The 14,437-nt window shown below is 32.1% G+C and overlaps 2 protein-coding genes across 3 annotated transcripts; one reads left to right on the forward strand and one right to left on the reverse strand.

The window, feature by feature from the left end:
* The first annotated feature begins 1,041 nt into the window (after positions 1 to 1,041).
* LOC133288501 (OVARIAN TUMOR DOMAIN-containing deubiquitinating enzyme 2) lies at positions 1,042 to 8,302 on the forward strand. 2 transcript variants are annotated; one of them, XM_061486276.1, is made up of 9 exons: positions 1,042 to 1,166; positions 1,948 to 2,038; positions 2,141 to 2,186; positions 4,467 to 4,575; positions 5,281 to 5,372; positions 5,469 to 5,531; positions 5,739 to 5,857; positions 7,817 to 7,892; positions 8,016 to 8,302. In XM_061486276.1, the coding sequence occupies exons 2-9, from the start codon at positions 1,974 to 1,976 to the stop codon at positions 8,070 to 8,072; spliced, it is 627 nt and encodes a 208-aa protein (XP_061342260.1). In that variant the 5' UTR covers positions 1,042 to 1,166; positions 1,948 to 1,973; the 3' UTR covers positions 8,073 to 8,302. The 2 variants fall into 2 exon arrangements, with proteins under 2 accessions (XP_061342260.1, XP_061342261.1); XM_061486277.1 differs by lacking the exon at positions 1,042 to 1,166 and adding an exon at positions 1,205 to 1,315.
* A 5,458-nt stretch (positions 8,303 to 13,760) lies between these two features.
* On the reverse strand, positions 13,761 to 14,220 carry LOC133288449 (uncharacterized). Its single transcript, XM_061486203.1, has one exon. The coding sequence runs from the start codon at positions 14,179 to 14,181 to the stop codon at positions 13,879 to 13,881; it is 303 nt and encodes a 100-aa protein (XP_061342187.1). The 5' UTR covers positions 14,182 to 14,220; the 3' UTR covers positions 13,761 to 13,878.
* Between the last annotated feature and the right edge of the window lie 217 nt (positions 14,221 to 14,437).

A 14,437-nucleotide genomic window follows, 5' to 3' on the forward strand; every position in this document is an offset into this window, starting at 1 on the left:
GTAGAATATTACGGAGTGTTCATGCTGGTGGGCTGTAATAGCTTTCTTGCATTTCAGATGCTTCTAGATCCATCCTTAATTGACATCTTCTTGGCATTCTTAAGTCGCTCTACATGCCTTCCTTTTGTGGGGGCTTGAGCCCTTTTTTGTGTTGTGAAGTATATTGTTGAGTTTGTTCCTGGTCCTTTTTTTACCTGGTAGTTTGAATTCCCCTTTCTTTTTCATGTTTACAGAGTTGGATTCTTAAAATTAGCCTAACTTTATTGTCGTGACTTTGATTTTGGAATGGCTTCCTACGCCTGAAGACTTGAGTTTGGCGAGACGGTGTTTTCTTCTTTAATTTTAAGTCCGACTTCTCTTGCCGAGGCTTTTTAATTTGAGCCTCGTTTCATTTACGATGACTTATTTTAGGCTGGCTTTTTTCGCCATGAACACTCCGTAATTTGAGCCTCTTCCCATAGCGATTTTGAGCGGGTCAACCCACCAAACGAAGAAGAAAATACTGCAATACAGAAATCTTAAGAAATTATAGGGGTTAGGGTAAGATTGTGAGAGATGCATCCTATTTATATTTCTCACTAAAAAGTCTCACAAAATCCACACCAATAGAAAATCCATTAAAATCATAAGATTTTTGAATACCACAAGATTTTTTTTCCTTTGTTTAAAATTCTGATTGAATACCAACGGATTTGGACGAACTCTAAAATAATATTTTAAAATCATAATCGAATACCACGTGACTTTTTTTCAGTTCTTTAAAATCCTAATCGAATACCAATAGATTTTTTTTATCCAAAAAAAATTAATTAAAATCCTTTAAAATCTCAATCCATACACCCCTTAATTAACATTTATCTTTCTCTCTCCTCTTTAGATTTGATCTACCGATATTAGAGAGTGGTAAACAAAGGTAGACCGCAAAGAAGTAAGTAGAATAACTTATCTCATTTATTATTTAAATTGTAATATTTAAAATAAAATCCAAAAATATATTATATGAAAACTACGTGATGACATGATGACATCAATCCAAGATCACTCAGAACATTTTAAAACGACATATGTAAAGATGTTATCTGCTTTGTCAAAGGAACAAATCCCATAAAGAGCACGAGCACAAGTCGAAGCAACCGCTTACAGAAGCATTCGAACGTGTAAAAAAGGTAACTTTGGTTGGTATTCTTGCTTTCAAAGCAATACCCATAGATCTAGATATCTCATTGAAAATTCTTGTTTGTGTCTTTCTGCTCTGCAGCTGATTCTCTGCATCTTTTTCTTCTTCATTTGTACTCGCTCCACCTTCTTCCTATTTGTAAACCCTTCATCTTTTTTTATCATGGTTTTTGCGTTTCTTTTTTATTTTTAAAATGTTTGCTACATGTGGTTGAAAATTCAGGATGTTCTTTTCATTTTTGAAGCTGGGTTCCAGCAAAATTTCAAACTTAATTGTTGTTGAGATGTATAGCCCATTGGATTAGTATATTGCTATTGGATCTAGGTACCGTCTCCAATGTATCTATAGAAGAGATATATTGAGTATCACTGTGCGAAAATAAACGGCTTTGCCAAATAGTCAGAGAGAGCGCATACCGTATTTTACCTCTTATTTATAGAGTTGATCTGTGCGTGCGAAAATAAACGGCTTTGCCAAATAGTCAGAGAGAGCGCATACCGTATTTTACCTCTTATTTATAGAGTTTTTACTCGTGGATAATGGATTCTGGACCTTTAGTGCCTCTGATGATGGTCCAAGCCCATATGTCATGATGTCGTAATAGGATTGCCTCTTGTTGGGCTTGTCAATTAATGAGATATGGGTCCATAACAATTGTATTAATAAATTCTGGGTTTTGTTCTTTCTCAGTTAATCGTGTGGTTACTGCATATCGGATAAAGATTTGAGAAAAATAAATTATTTTGAACAAGTATTGTGATTTTTTTCAGGTTCTTAGTTATCTGCAATCTAAATCATGGAAGGTATTGTTGTGAGAAGAGTCATTCCCTCGGATAATAGCTGCCTCTTTAATGCAGTTGGGTAAGCAATGGATTACAGACCCTTTTTTCATGCGATATTGTTGCTACTAATGATTCCACTTGTAATGTTTTTTCTCCATTTTATTATGTTTTCTCAATTCAGATATGTTATGGATCATGACCAAAACAAAGCTGCTGAGTTGAGACAGGTAACTTGTATTATTATTTTTGTTGTTGTTATTTTTTATATATAATGGGAGCACTGAGGTTTGAACCGATAATCTCATGCAAACTACCTAAATCCCTCACCACTAGACCAATCTTAGTGGCTTAACTTGTATTATATTTTATTTGCTATAAATATGCTAAGTGCTTGCTATCATCCAACTGTTTCATTTCCTTGCGTGTTGGGTCAATTTGGTTCTAGAATAGAAAACCAGATAAGGGGAGTTCATTGTGCTCCCACCGAACCTTCATTTCTGGCCAGTGAAATTTTGTCTCTGATGATTTTTTTATTCTATTAATCATATGTAGTGCTACTGTGCTATGCTATGCAATTCAAATGTTATATCCAACTTAATTGAATTTACTTTGTTTCAATTTGAATTAGCTTCTTCAACCAAAATATAACTATAGATATTTTGTAATTGTCATTTGTGAGACAAATATTCCTTGTAGACATATATTATCAAAATTCAGGAATTTTTTTTTTTTGGAAAATTGACAATTGGATTTTCAATCATTCAATGGTTTCTACAAATGCGAAGGATGAGTGAATTGTGTAGATATAAATGTTTTGCTGGACTCTAAACCAATGACTTTTAGTTGTTTTTTATTCATGTAGCACATGGAGAATTTTTCAGATGCATCTGTAAATGATAAATGATCATTGATGTTTTTTTAGTAGGCGATCATTGATGTTTTATATAAGGCTCTGCATGCATGTTTTCCACCTTCTCTGGTTGTTCTCAATTCCTGATGTAGGACTTAAGTAACTTATCAGGCAAAACTCCATATTTTGTCATCAATCCATCAGAAGTCCCCCATAGTCCACAAAGCCCCATGATATACTCTGGTCCATATTTTGTCATCAATCTTCCCTTCATTTTGTAAGACATATCCAAAATACCTAAAATGTGCACCTTATGGTATGAGGTAATCCTCAATATTCACCTCCAAAACATCACTACTCTACGCATGCTAATTGTCCTTTTGTCATGCTTTATTGCCAATCTTTACTTAAAAGAGGAGGATTGAGTCAGGCCTTCAACAGCCAATGCAAAAGTAAAACTTTGATGAATCATTATGCTATGGATCATCGGTGTTTTGAAAAGAATCTTAATTACTATCAAATATTAATTATCTACCACTTCTACCTGAATTTCTAATGTCTTATTGTACATTAGATACAGCTAACAGATCAACTACTCTTTGACCATTGCTTTAGAAATGAATCATCAGGGGATTTTAATCAAAAAAGGAATCATACGAGCTGCCTAAGAACCTAAGAAATGCTAACCACATATACCATAAAATAAAACAAACGAAAAAAATAAAGTAATCCCAAAACACAGATCACAGACAGATTAGATAATCAGTATTGACCTGAATGCATGATCCCATATGCTGTCAACAATATCCCAGTCAGCAACAAATCCATCTTTTAACGGATACTGCACCTGATCGTATGGAAGAAAAAGATAACTACACATATTCATTATAAAAAATCTGTAAATTATTAATCAAAGCCTAATCAAGAAGACCATTACAAAAGGGGGTTAGAGTCTGTGAAATGTGCTTCTTCATGGAATATGCTGTTGTGTGTGGAACTTGTCAAGCTCTTCAATGGAACACATCAAACTCGTACTAGGAGTCTAGGATATGGAATCTTCACTGGAATTCGCCAAACTCTCCAATGGTAATCAATTAGAAGAGCATGTAAGCTTTGTCGCATAGGATTGCAAACTCTTCGACTCACTGGAACATAGAGGGGGAAACCAAAATTGCGAACGAAGACTGGGTTTGCGATTTAAAAATTGTGTTTCAATCCAACATCAAATGGAAGTAGAAAGGGGGTTAGGGTTCGTGAGTTGTGAAATCTGGAATTTGAGGTTGGCAGATATGGTTTGGTTAATTCTGGTGAACTGAATTGATTAAGGTTCAGTTAACCAAACTTTTATATATGAAAGAAATCAGTTCAGTAAGAATTAATTTAAATGGTTTGGTTTTTTTAGGTGTGATTTAGTTTGGTTTAAAATGGTTCTGTGCACACCCCTAATACCACGCAATGCTGTCCATGAAATTACTTGCAACTAAAAGCGTGTCATCATGAAATCATGTATTTCTGGTTTTTTTCATATATGAAATTATCAGTGAAGTGGATCTTTTATACCCTTTGTATTGCCTAATATTTTTGCACTTTGAGTATGTTATCAACATCATTTGTTTACATAATTTGAGTTAACGTTTTGCAATATGACATGCTAAAGGTTATTGCTGCAACAGTAGCAAGTGATCCTGATAAATATTGTGAAGCATTTCTTGGGAAGCCAAATGCAGAGTATTGTAACTGGATTCTTGACTCTGAGAAGTGGGGAGGTTAGTTGACCTACGTCTTCCTAATCATTGCTGTTTTAATTATAAAAATATGGTTATCAATTTTTGCTTTGCAAGTTGGAACTGCTACTTTTGGTATTCTATTGTGGTCAGTGTATGAATGTATAACATCAAGTGCAGATAACTCATTAATAAAATTTAACTTGCTGGCTAAAATTTAGGTTGATTTAGCATCTATAATTTTAACTTGCTGGCTTTTAATAAATTTTGCTAACATAAATATAAAGTATATATGAGTGAAACCACTCCCCATTAATCCTCGACTAGCGACGGTGGGGGTGTGAGTAATTCTTATACGTATCCTTACCCTTGCATATCTGCACAGAAGTTTTCTCCCAGATTTAAACCCATAATCTTTCAGTCACAAATATAAAACAAAGTATATATGATAATAGATTATTTTCCTGAAACTTTAAGAGGCATAAAGATTAAATTAAGATCAAGAAAATTTTATGTAAACATCTGGATATCCAGACATTCACAATTGGAAGTTCTTAGAACTTCAGTTGTTTTGTTTCTAACATTAGCCTTCTGATATAAATTTTATGGGTCTAGATTTTGTAGTTGATGAGTTTAGCATCATTTTCAAAAGGTATTTCAAACTTTTCTTGTAGCTAATTTAGCAATAAAGCACTACTAGTTTTTCCTTAGTTTCATGTGCTAATTAAGCTATATTCCTTTGTGAAGGTGCAATTGAACTTTCAATATTAGCAGATTACTATGGACGTGAAATTGCAGCATATGATATCCAGACAACACGATGTGATTTGTATGGTCAGGTTAGCCATTTCGATGTAGTTTATATGCTTTCAAGTTTTGTCAACCTCTTATAACTGACTTTTTCCATTCTCTATTTTGGTGAATACTTTTGACAGGAAAGTAAATATTCTGAAAGGGTGATGCTGATTTATGATGGTCTCCACTATGATGCATTAGCTGTATGTAACTTCATATACCAGAAATTACTAATCATCCCATTCGTTTTCTTTCATGCATTTTTATTGTGGCTTGAGAAGTGAATTGTGAGATTGCTAGTATATGGTATTTATATTTATCTCCCACACATGAAACAAATACAAAATTAAGGTTCATATGTATTTTTTTCATTTTTATGGTGCCTGATGATTACACCTTGTACGGGTCAGATGTCTCCCTCCGAGGGAGCTCCTGAGGAGTTTGATCAGACCATATTTGCTGTACAGAAAAACAGAAGCATTGGACCTGTTGAGGGGCTTGCTCTTAATTTTGTTAGAGATCAACAGAGGTAGCCTTCAATTCTTATTGAACCTTTATCTTAAAAGGAAGCTTGAATATGTGGAAAGAGATGAAGATTAGCATGTTTAGATGGTTGAATTACATCAATCTTCATTTTTTGGTTTCTTTAGAGCAGTTTTGTTGTGAATTTCCATATATAAGGTTTATTTTCTCTTCTTTTTTTTTTTTGGCATGCATATTTAAGGTTTCATTCAGCGGACTTATTTTCACAATTTAGCACCAGAACGAAGCAGGGAATGTGATGCTAAGCAGTTGGACTATATACCTATACTGTGATAAGCTGAAGACTTAAAATTTGCCAAACCTTTACATTTTCTCACTTTTTTTTGTCAAACCATACAGGTGAAATTATTCACATTTTTGAAGTGAAAGTGCACTGTCTACCTATGCTTTGAGAACAAAGACTTGTTAATAGAAAACTTGAATTGTGGTGAAGCACGATGGAATGTAGGGGGCATTTGGTAGAGGAGATATTTTTTTTTACTAGGGAAACATAATTAATGGGGAAATAGTAAGAAAGTGAGTTTGATGGAAAAGTTTAAAAAAAGATGTTTGGTTCACCGAAATATTACCGGGAAAATTTATGTAAATTTGCAAAGTCTATGTTTGGTTGAATGTAAAATAGTGATGGGAAAATTGGTTGAATTGGCCAAAACACCCCCATTATCAATATTTTTTAAACAAACCACTACCTAAAAATGAGAGTCCAACATCAATAACTTGGTTTCCTTAAATATCATTTCCCCACCTATCCTAAGATACCACACCCAAAGTGGTATTTGTGAATAGTTAGTTTGAGCAAAAAAACAACACAAATCTAATTGCCTAGGCTTCCTATTTAGCTAGTCTTTTTATTCCAAAACTTGAACCAAACATGGTCTTTTTCAATACCCACCCACATTTCCCCATCAAACTCAAATGAAAACCTATACTAAACACACCCGTAAAGGATTCACGTTAAGTCAAAGCAAGACTGAATATTTGAAGTGTGAGTTTTCTCTAGCAAGAGATGTAGACCAAGATCCCGTTCATCTACTTGGTGAAGAGATATCCAATAAAGATGCTTTTAAATACCTGGGATCCATTTTGCAAAAAGGTGAAGAGATTGATGAGGATGTAAATCATAGAATTAGAGCAGGGTGGATGAAATGGCGTAGTGAATCTGGGTTTTTGTGTGACCACAAATCACCCTTAAGTTAAAAGAAAAATTCTATAGAATAGCAGTAAGGCCTGCAATGCTATATGGAGCTGAATGTTGGCCAGCACATAGGCAATATGAGCATAAAATGGGAGTAGCAGAGATGAGGATGTTAAGGTGGATGTGTGGTTATACGAGGATGGATAAGATAAGAAATGAAGATATTCGACGAAAAGTAAGAGTACTATCAGTGGCTAAAAAGATAAGAGAGCATAGATTGAGGTGGTTTGGGCACGTAATGAGAAGGCCCCTGGATGCTCCAGTCAGAGCAAAAGTTTGTTACCAAGAGCTCAACACAAAGAAAGGTAGAGGTAGACCGAAACTTACTTGGTGGAAGGTAGTAAAACAAGACTTAATGGAGTGGGATATAGATTGGCGGACGGCGTACCTTAGAACGGAATGGAGAAAAACTATAAGCATGGTGGAGGGTTAGACCCGTTGTTATTTCCTATGTTCCAGATGGTCCCTTTTTAGTCCGTTTCCTTTTCTTCTTTTCCCCTTCTTTATATATATATATATATATATATATATATATATATATATATATATATATATATTATCTTTTTTCAATCCTTTCATATCTTTTATTTAGGTTCATCTACCCCGACCCCAATTAATTTAGGATAAAGGTGTTGTTGATGTTGATTTAATTTGCATATCATTTCTAGTGGTCTCTTCAAATTATTTCTGCTTCCAGATCCCTGTAACTTATGTTACGCCCATGCTAATATTATGGCTGCACTTTCTCAGGAAACGGAGCTACACTGACACTGCCAGATTCACTCTGCGCTGTGGGGTATGCCAAATTGGAGTAATTGGTCAGAAGGTCACTCCTCACTCAGTAACTGATGCTTTGCTTAATGTTATATGTGCTACTTACCCACCTTAATTAGCCTAATCTCTTATAGTACTTATGATTGAGTAATGATTTTTCTGTGAATATATTCAGGAGGCAATGGAGCACGCGCAAGCAACTGGTCATGTTAACTTCCAAGAATATAGATGATAGATACACTGCGAGATACAAATTTACATGTGTTAGTCTCGGTTGATTTGAATGAGCATCTCTAGTAAAAGATAGTTGCTTTGTTGCAGACAGTCAACTTCTTCTTCTTTTTTTTATTCAAGGGGATCAAAGTGGATAATATCTGCCTGGGAATTGTTGTGGCAAGTTGTGTTGTAACTTGTAATAATTTGTTGTAATAAGAAATCTTCTATATATATATTTTATTTTATTGGGGGGGGGGGGGGGGGGGGGTAACATCTATATTATTTTCCCTGTAAAGATTTGTTGTCAACTTAATTTCACTGTTTTTCTGTATTCAATTTTTGGTACAATAGCAGCAACCTAATGCCGCTATTTTTAACCCAAATTGTTAATGTTCTGGATTTTATATATAAAAGCGTACCCTTCTTTTAATGATATTATATAATGCCTCACAAACTAATTTACTAGGGCTTGATCAAGCCGAAAAGCTTGATTGTTAATCATGATTTTCAAATTGTGAGGAAATTTCTAGGGCTGTTTGATGATAAAACAATAAAAAAGTTTTGAATTCATTGTAATTTTTTTTATTTATTATTTTTTTTAAAAGGTAAAAGTGCAACGATTTATGGGTTTAAAAAAAAAATAAGATTGTACAAGTGACCGATAACAATTTTTTGGTTCGTAAAAATTAACCACCTAATTTTGTCACCACTGATTATTACGTACAAGTACTTCATCAAGCCAAATCCTATTAATAAAGATATGATATTAAAAAAGATTTATAAGAAATTTTAATAGGAGCGTTTTCATTTCATTTCATTTCTAACAAGAAGAAAAAAGTAAAGGAGATCAACAGGAACTAGCCAAGTTCTTTCACCCGAACCCAGGTCATGGCAGCACGATCTAATTTAAAAACATGAACCCATTCCATCATATTTGAATGGAGGAGTTTGAAGAAGAATAAGAAAAATATATATATTTTTAGTAAATATCTTTTATTTAAATTTTGTTTAAAAGACCCACAATGCCATGTACCGAAAAAGAAAAAGAGAAAGAAAAGACCCATAAGGCCACAACCACAACAACTGAAACAAGGTTATCATGACTTTCTACCAGTTTTATCTCATACTGTCATTTCTTTTAATTTTTTTTTTATCCCTTTTTCATTTTTGAGAATTTTTAATTATATACGCATATTTGTAAACATTTTTCTAAAACAATAATAGAATCCATTGAACAGATTCCTATCTGTCGATTTATAATTATAGCAGATACAAGAAGACAAATGCAACATATTTAAACATTACGGATGACAATGACGATTGATCATCTTTATTTTAAAAAGCAATTACGAGATGGTAAGCTATCATATCAACTAAACACTAGTCACTCACTAGTCTAATTTTAGTTGTTGTTACTAATAGAAATATTGTCATCTTATATTGAGATTGAGAGGGTGATGTATTGTGTACGTGAGCTTTAGTGTGTTTTTTTAAGCCGATGAGCCAATATAGTACATGAAAATCATATGAGCCAGTAAAGAAAAGCATTATTAGAATACTGCCAAATAAGTAGTTTTGCATAGGTTTTAAATTTTTAATTATTTAGCAATACTCATGGAAAAAAGATCTAGGTAAAATTTTATTATAAAATTAAAAAATATTAAAATTAATTCACATACATTTTTATTATATAAGTCAAAATAAACTTAAATAAAAAGAGGAGAGATGTTTTGACTGGTGTAAGACTAAGTCTTATTTTCCATTTCAATCGTTAATTTTCGTTTATCTAACAAATGGATCTTTTGACTTCAGTGTAAAACTAAATGATTTTACTCCTCATATCTTAAATATTGATTTTCATTCATCTAACGGCTATAATTTATTTAAAATTAATAATTAACTAATTGATATAACTCAAAAAATTATAACCGTGTGGTGGGACAAAAATAAATAGCTTGAGATTTGAGATGAGCAGTAAGATTTCTAAATTTTATACCGGAATTAAAAGATCCTTCATCTATTAAAAATATTTACTATATGCAAAAGCATATTTTATATTATAAAAATATTATGATGTTAAGAAGAGTTGGCTCGTCTAGTAATTCTCCACCTATGTAAATGTATAGTTTAGATTTGAATTTAAAAGTCTCGTGTTAGTGGATCATTTTAAAACTTAATCTAAAATTATGACATTTGGAGCTTTTATTTTGGTTTTGCTAATAGCAAGATATTGAGTTCAAAGTACGACCGGCAGATTAGGAGACACACATTTATGGTTGGAGCAGAATTTTGTGCTGTGAAGTCATTGAATAAAATAAATTTGATATGTTATGCCTATCCACATTGTTAATTCATGATTGATCAACAAACAAATTTCGATAGTGACGATGGAAAGATTTAGTTGCCACGTAATATTTGGAATGTTTTATACTATTCTTTTTATATATAGGAAATTTTATGATGTTGAATAGGTATATATCCTTACCTACCCCATATCAAGGTAGAACAAGTATAACGACACCAATACAAATGTTTGGTAGGCTAGCTCACCAATAAAAATATTACATGTTAGTTAAAATTTTGTTTTTTCTGTCAGATTTTTTCTCTCTCCTCTGATGTGTAATGTTCTCATTGATGAGATGCACTGAATCTAGATACAGCAGTAATACCAAAAATTTATTCGTAGGCTAGAGCACTTGCACTGGTGAGTGGCAGTGCTATGAAGTTGGGCCCATGCTTATAATATATGGTTCTTATCTTTGCTTTGAATCGAGAAAATAATTTAATTTCATTATCAAGCACGTTGATAATTAATATGGAGTTATTTTAACTTAATTGATAGTGTGTTAAGTAAATTTTATTGTCCTTGTGGCTTTGCTGAATCGACCAAATTAGTTGAATAATCCATGAATTAATGGAAAAGTTAAAAAAAAAAAAAAAAAAAAAAAAAAACTTAATTGCATTCCAATTTCCAAAACAAGCTTTTTCCAAATTGTTGGGCATACTTAATAATGTAATTAATTTCAAAATTGACAATGAACTGCTGTTGTCACCCAATCAATTATAGCATGAATGTCTTCCGCACATATCTATCTAATATTCACAGCATTGATTGTAAGAATGGTTTGCTTGTTCAAATATGAACCATATGTGGGGAACATAGGCTAGGCACTAGGCAATATATGTTAAATTATTTGTTGAAATCATATCAGATTTTTAGAAATTGTGAAGAATAAGGTTTATTAGCATTCAACCCCGCATCATGTGTTTCATAAAGAAATTGGATGGCTACAAGGCCATTGACAAAACAAACAATGGCCTTCGCTTTTTTTTTTTCTTCATAATATATAATTAACCGATTCATTTGATCACTTATACACTGATTAATGTTTCTTCCTACAATATTTCTTTTAAAAAAAAAAAGTTAGCTTTTTTGGAGCTATTGGGAAACATGCTCGAAGTTAATTGTCAGAAATAAAAAAAAATGATTTTTTTTTTTTTAGAGAAATGCAAAAGAACCAAAAAATTTAAATTTAATTGCATTTAAAAAAAATTGATTTTCAAAAACTAGTTTTTGAACTGAATTGTTTTTTAAAAACCAGTTCTTGAACTGAATTATTTTTGAAAAAATCAGTTCATGAATTGAACTAGTTTATGAACCGAACTCATTTTGAAAATCAATTTAAGCACCAAACTAGTTTAAAAATCATGAACTGAATTGTTTTTTTTTTATCCTTTTCTCTTATTTTTTTATTTTTTCTCTCTATTTTCTTCCTTATTTATTTTATTTCTTCTTTTATCTTTTTTTTCTTTAGTTCTTTCATTTTCTTATTTTTACTTTATTTTATTTTTTTAATTGTTTATTGCTTCTTCTTTTTTAAATTTATGGTATTATTTATGTTTTTATTTTTTCTCAATATGTTTTTACTTTTCATTTGGATTCAGAACTGGTTCAAAAATCACTTTTAGAGATATGCAAAAGAATCACAAAAAACACTACACTTAAAAAACTAATTTTTAAAAATCAGTTCTTAAACTGAATTGTTTTTAAAAACTAGTTCTTGAATTGAAAATCAGTTCATGAACCGAACTAGTTTTTTTTCTTTTTTCAGTTATTTTCTTTATTTTTCTCTATTTCTTTTCTCTTATTTATTTATTTACTCTCATCTTTTTTATTTATTATTGTTTTGTTGTTTTTTCTCTTATGTATTTTTTAAGTATTTTTATTTTTAATTATTTATTACTTTTTTAATTTTCAATATCATTTATATCTATTTTTTTCGTTATCTTTTTATAATTTTTGTTTAGATTCATAATTGATTTATAAAATCAATTATGAACTAATTTAAAACAAGTTCAAAAATGATTACGAAGAACTAAACTAACAGTTCTAAACTGAACTAATAAATTAGGGTTTTGCATTTGTCATGTTGCATGACAAATGCAAAGTTTCCTACACATACATCGTGTTATATTTTTTTCTTTTTCTTTTTCTTTTTATTTTAAACATGGTGGACCCTACACTTATTATCTCTATAACATGGTAAGAGAATTGTCCTACAACATGATACTTATTTTTACTAATAAATTAATTCAGTTTTTATAATTATTTCTTCCAATTCGATTGGACAAGAAAATCGAATGCACATCGGTAGTTGTTTCCTTTTTATAAAAGTAACCAAGTGAAATTGGTCTATAAGATATATCGATCTTATCGATATCGGTGATTCAACATGTCAACTTCAATGCTGCTGTTAGAGAGACTAATAACTACAAATTATTAATGGCAAATATTTTAAGCAGTTGAAGTCCCCAAATTGTGAAAGCGAGAATCCCAAAAGCACTCATGCCATTCAACTTGAAGGATAACCTGGCCACAAGAAGGTGGAGCAGTAAAGTAGTGCTTGTGTGTGGCAGAAAATCATCAAGTAACCAACTTGCAAGTCCTCTTTCGTTACAAAATTTGAAACCCAATAAAATGATGAAATCAGGTAAACAAATTGAAATTCGAGAGAGTGAGAAGCAAGTAAATTAAAAAAAAAAAGAAAAAAGATAAATTATAACCACGTCTCTCTGACGAGCGTAGGAGATGATGATAATAATCTTGTATTACCCTGCCTATTTGTAATTATTTTGCGGATTTAAATTCGTGATTTTTTAGTTATAAAAAAGTAATTTTATTCTTGCTTCATATTCGAACTTAGAAAATATATATAAAATAGGTCTTTAAATATGGTGACAGGAATTCGATCTTTGGGTCGTGTGTATAGAAAAAGTTTACTTTATCCACAATCGCGTGATCTCACTGATTCGAGTGAATTAATACTTGCCTTTTGGCTGGGATACCTTTGGAACAATTTTCAAACAAAAAAAATTAAAAAGATTTATGTACAAATATAAAAAAATAATACTATTTGTAAAGACGGTCCTCGATTGTTGTGATGTATAATGCATAAGGTCTGATAGTATAAATTAATACTATACGTTATGACATTTTCAATTGTTTAGTATGACCATCGTATAATATAAATTTATATAACAGAATTTCTTTATACATTAAAATAATGTATAACTTAATTCTACGTACGAGTGGTGGATTGAGCGCTGAGATTCATTAAAAAGTTGTTTATACAGATAAATTATAACCAGCCTCGTGTTATCTAACACAAAAGGGTACTCCATATTTTTTTTTATGTACAAGAAATCAAAAACGGTAAGTAAGCACCCACCCTGGTTAAATTTTCCTACAGAATACAATTAGACATCCTTCTCTCTCTGAGACATCCAATTTGATCAATCTAGGTAGCTAAGATAAGATGATCTTAATTGATCTCTGGAATGCTCTGAAGAGCAGGCCTCCATGGACGGTGGAGTGAGTGATAGTGATGACTATGGTTCATCAATTGGGCCAAAACCTGATCTACCCTCAACTCCTTCATCTCCACTTTACCAAGCATCTCCTCCAACTGCTTCTTTGAGATCTTTATCTTCACCTCAGTTGTTGTTTTCTTAACATTGTTCGATGCTCCAAAAGAATCACCTTCCTCCGCCGCCGGGAAATCCTCCCAGTAGTCGCCGTCGGTGGCGTGTCCGGTCGATGATTCGTGCCTTATGCAATTGCCCATTCTCTCTGGTTTTGGAATGCTTTGTGATTCAGAACAAGAGAGAGAGAAAGAAAGAGAGGGAGGTGGGAAATATAGATGGGAAATGAAAACGCTTGAAATATAAAAATGCGAAAAGGTCAAACCTAATTTATGACAGGTAGGATTTCATACGTGGCAGGTGTGGGCCCCTGAAGTTAAGGTGTGAACGGGGCTATGGTTGGAATCTACCTTTAAACATTTTAAATGAATAATCTATACTTTTCTCATCGTTCTTAGT

Source organism: Gastrolobium bilobum, unplaced genomic scaffold (assembly GCF_033153095.1).
Source record: "Gastrolobium bilobum isolate Gb01-03AN ecotype WA unplaced genomic scaffold, APGP_CSIRO_Gbil_v1 utg2184, whole genome shotgun sequence".
In the NCBI taxonomy this organism is placed as follows: domain Eukaryota; kingdom Viridiplantae; phylum Streptophyta; class Magnoliopsida; order Fabales; family Fabaceae; genus Gastrolobium; species Gastrolobium bilobum.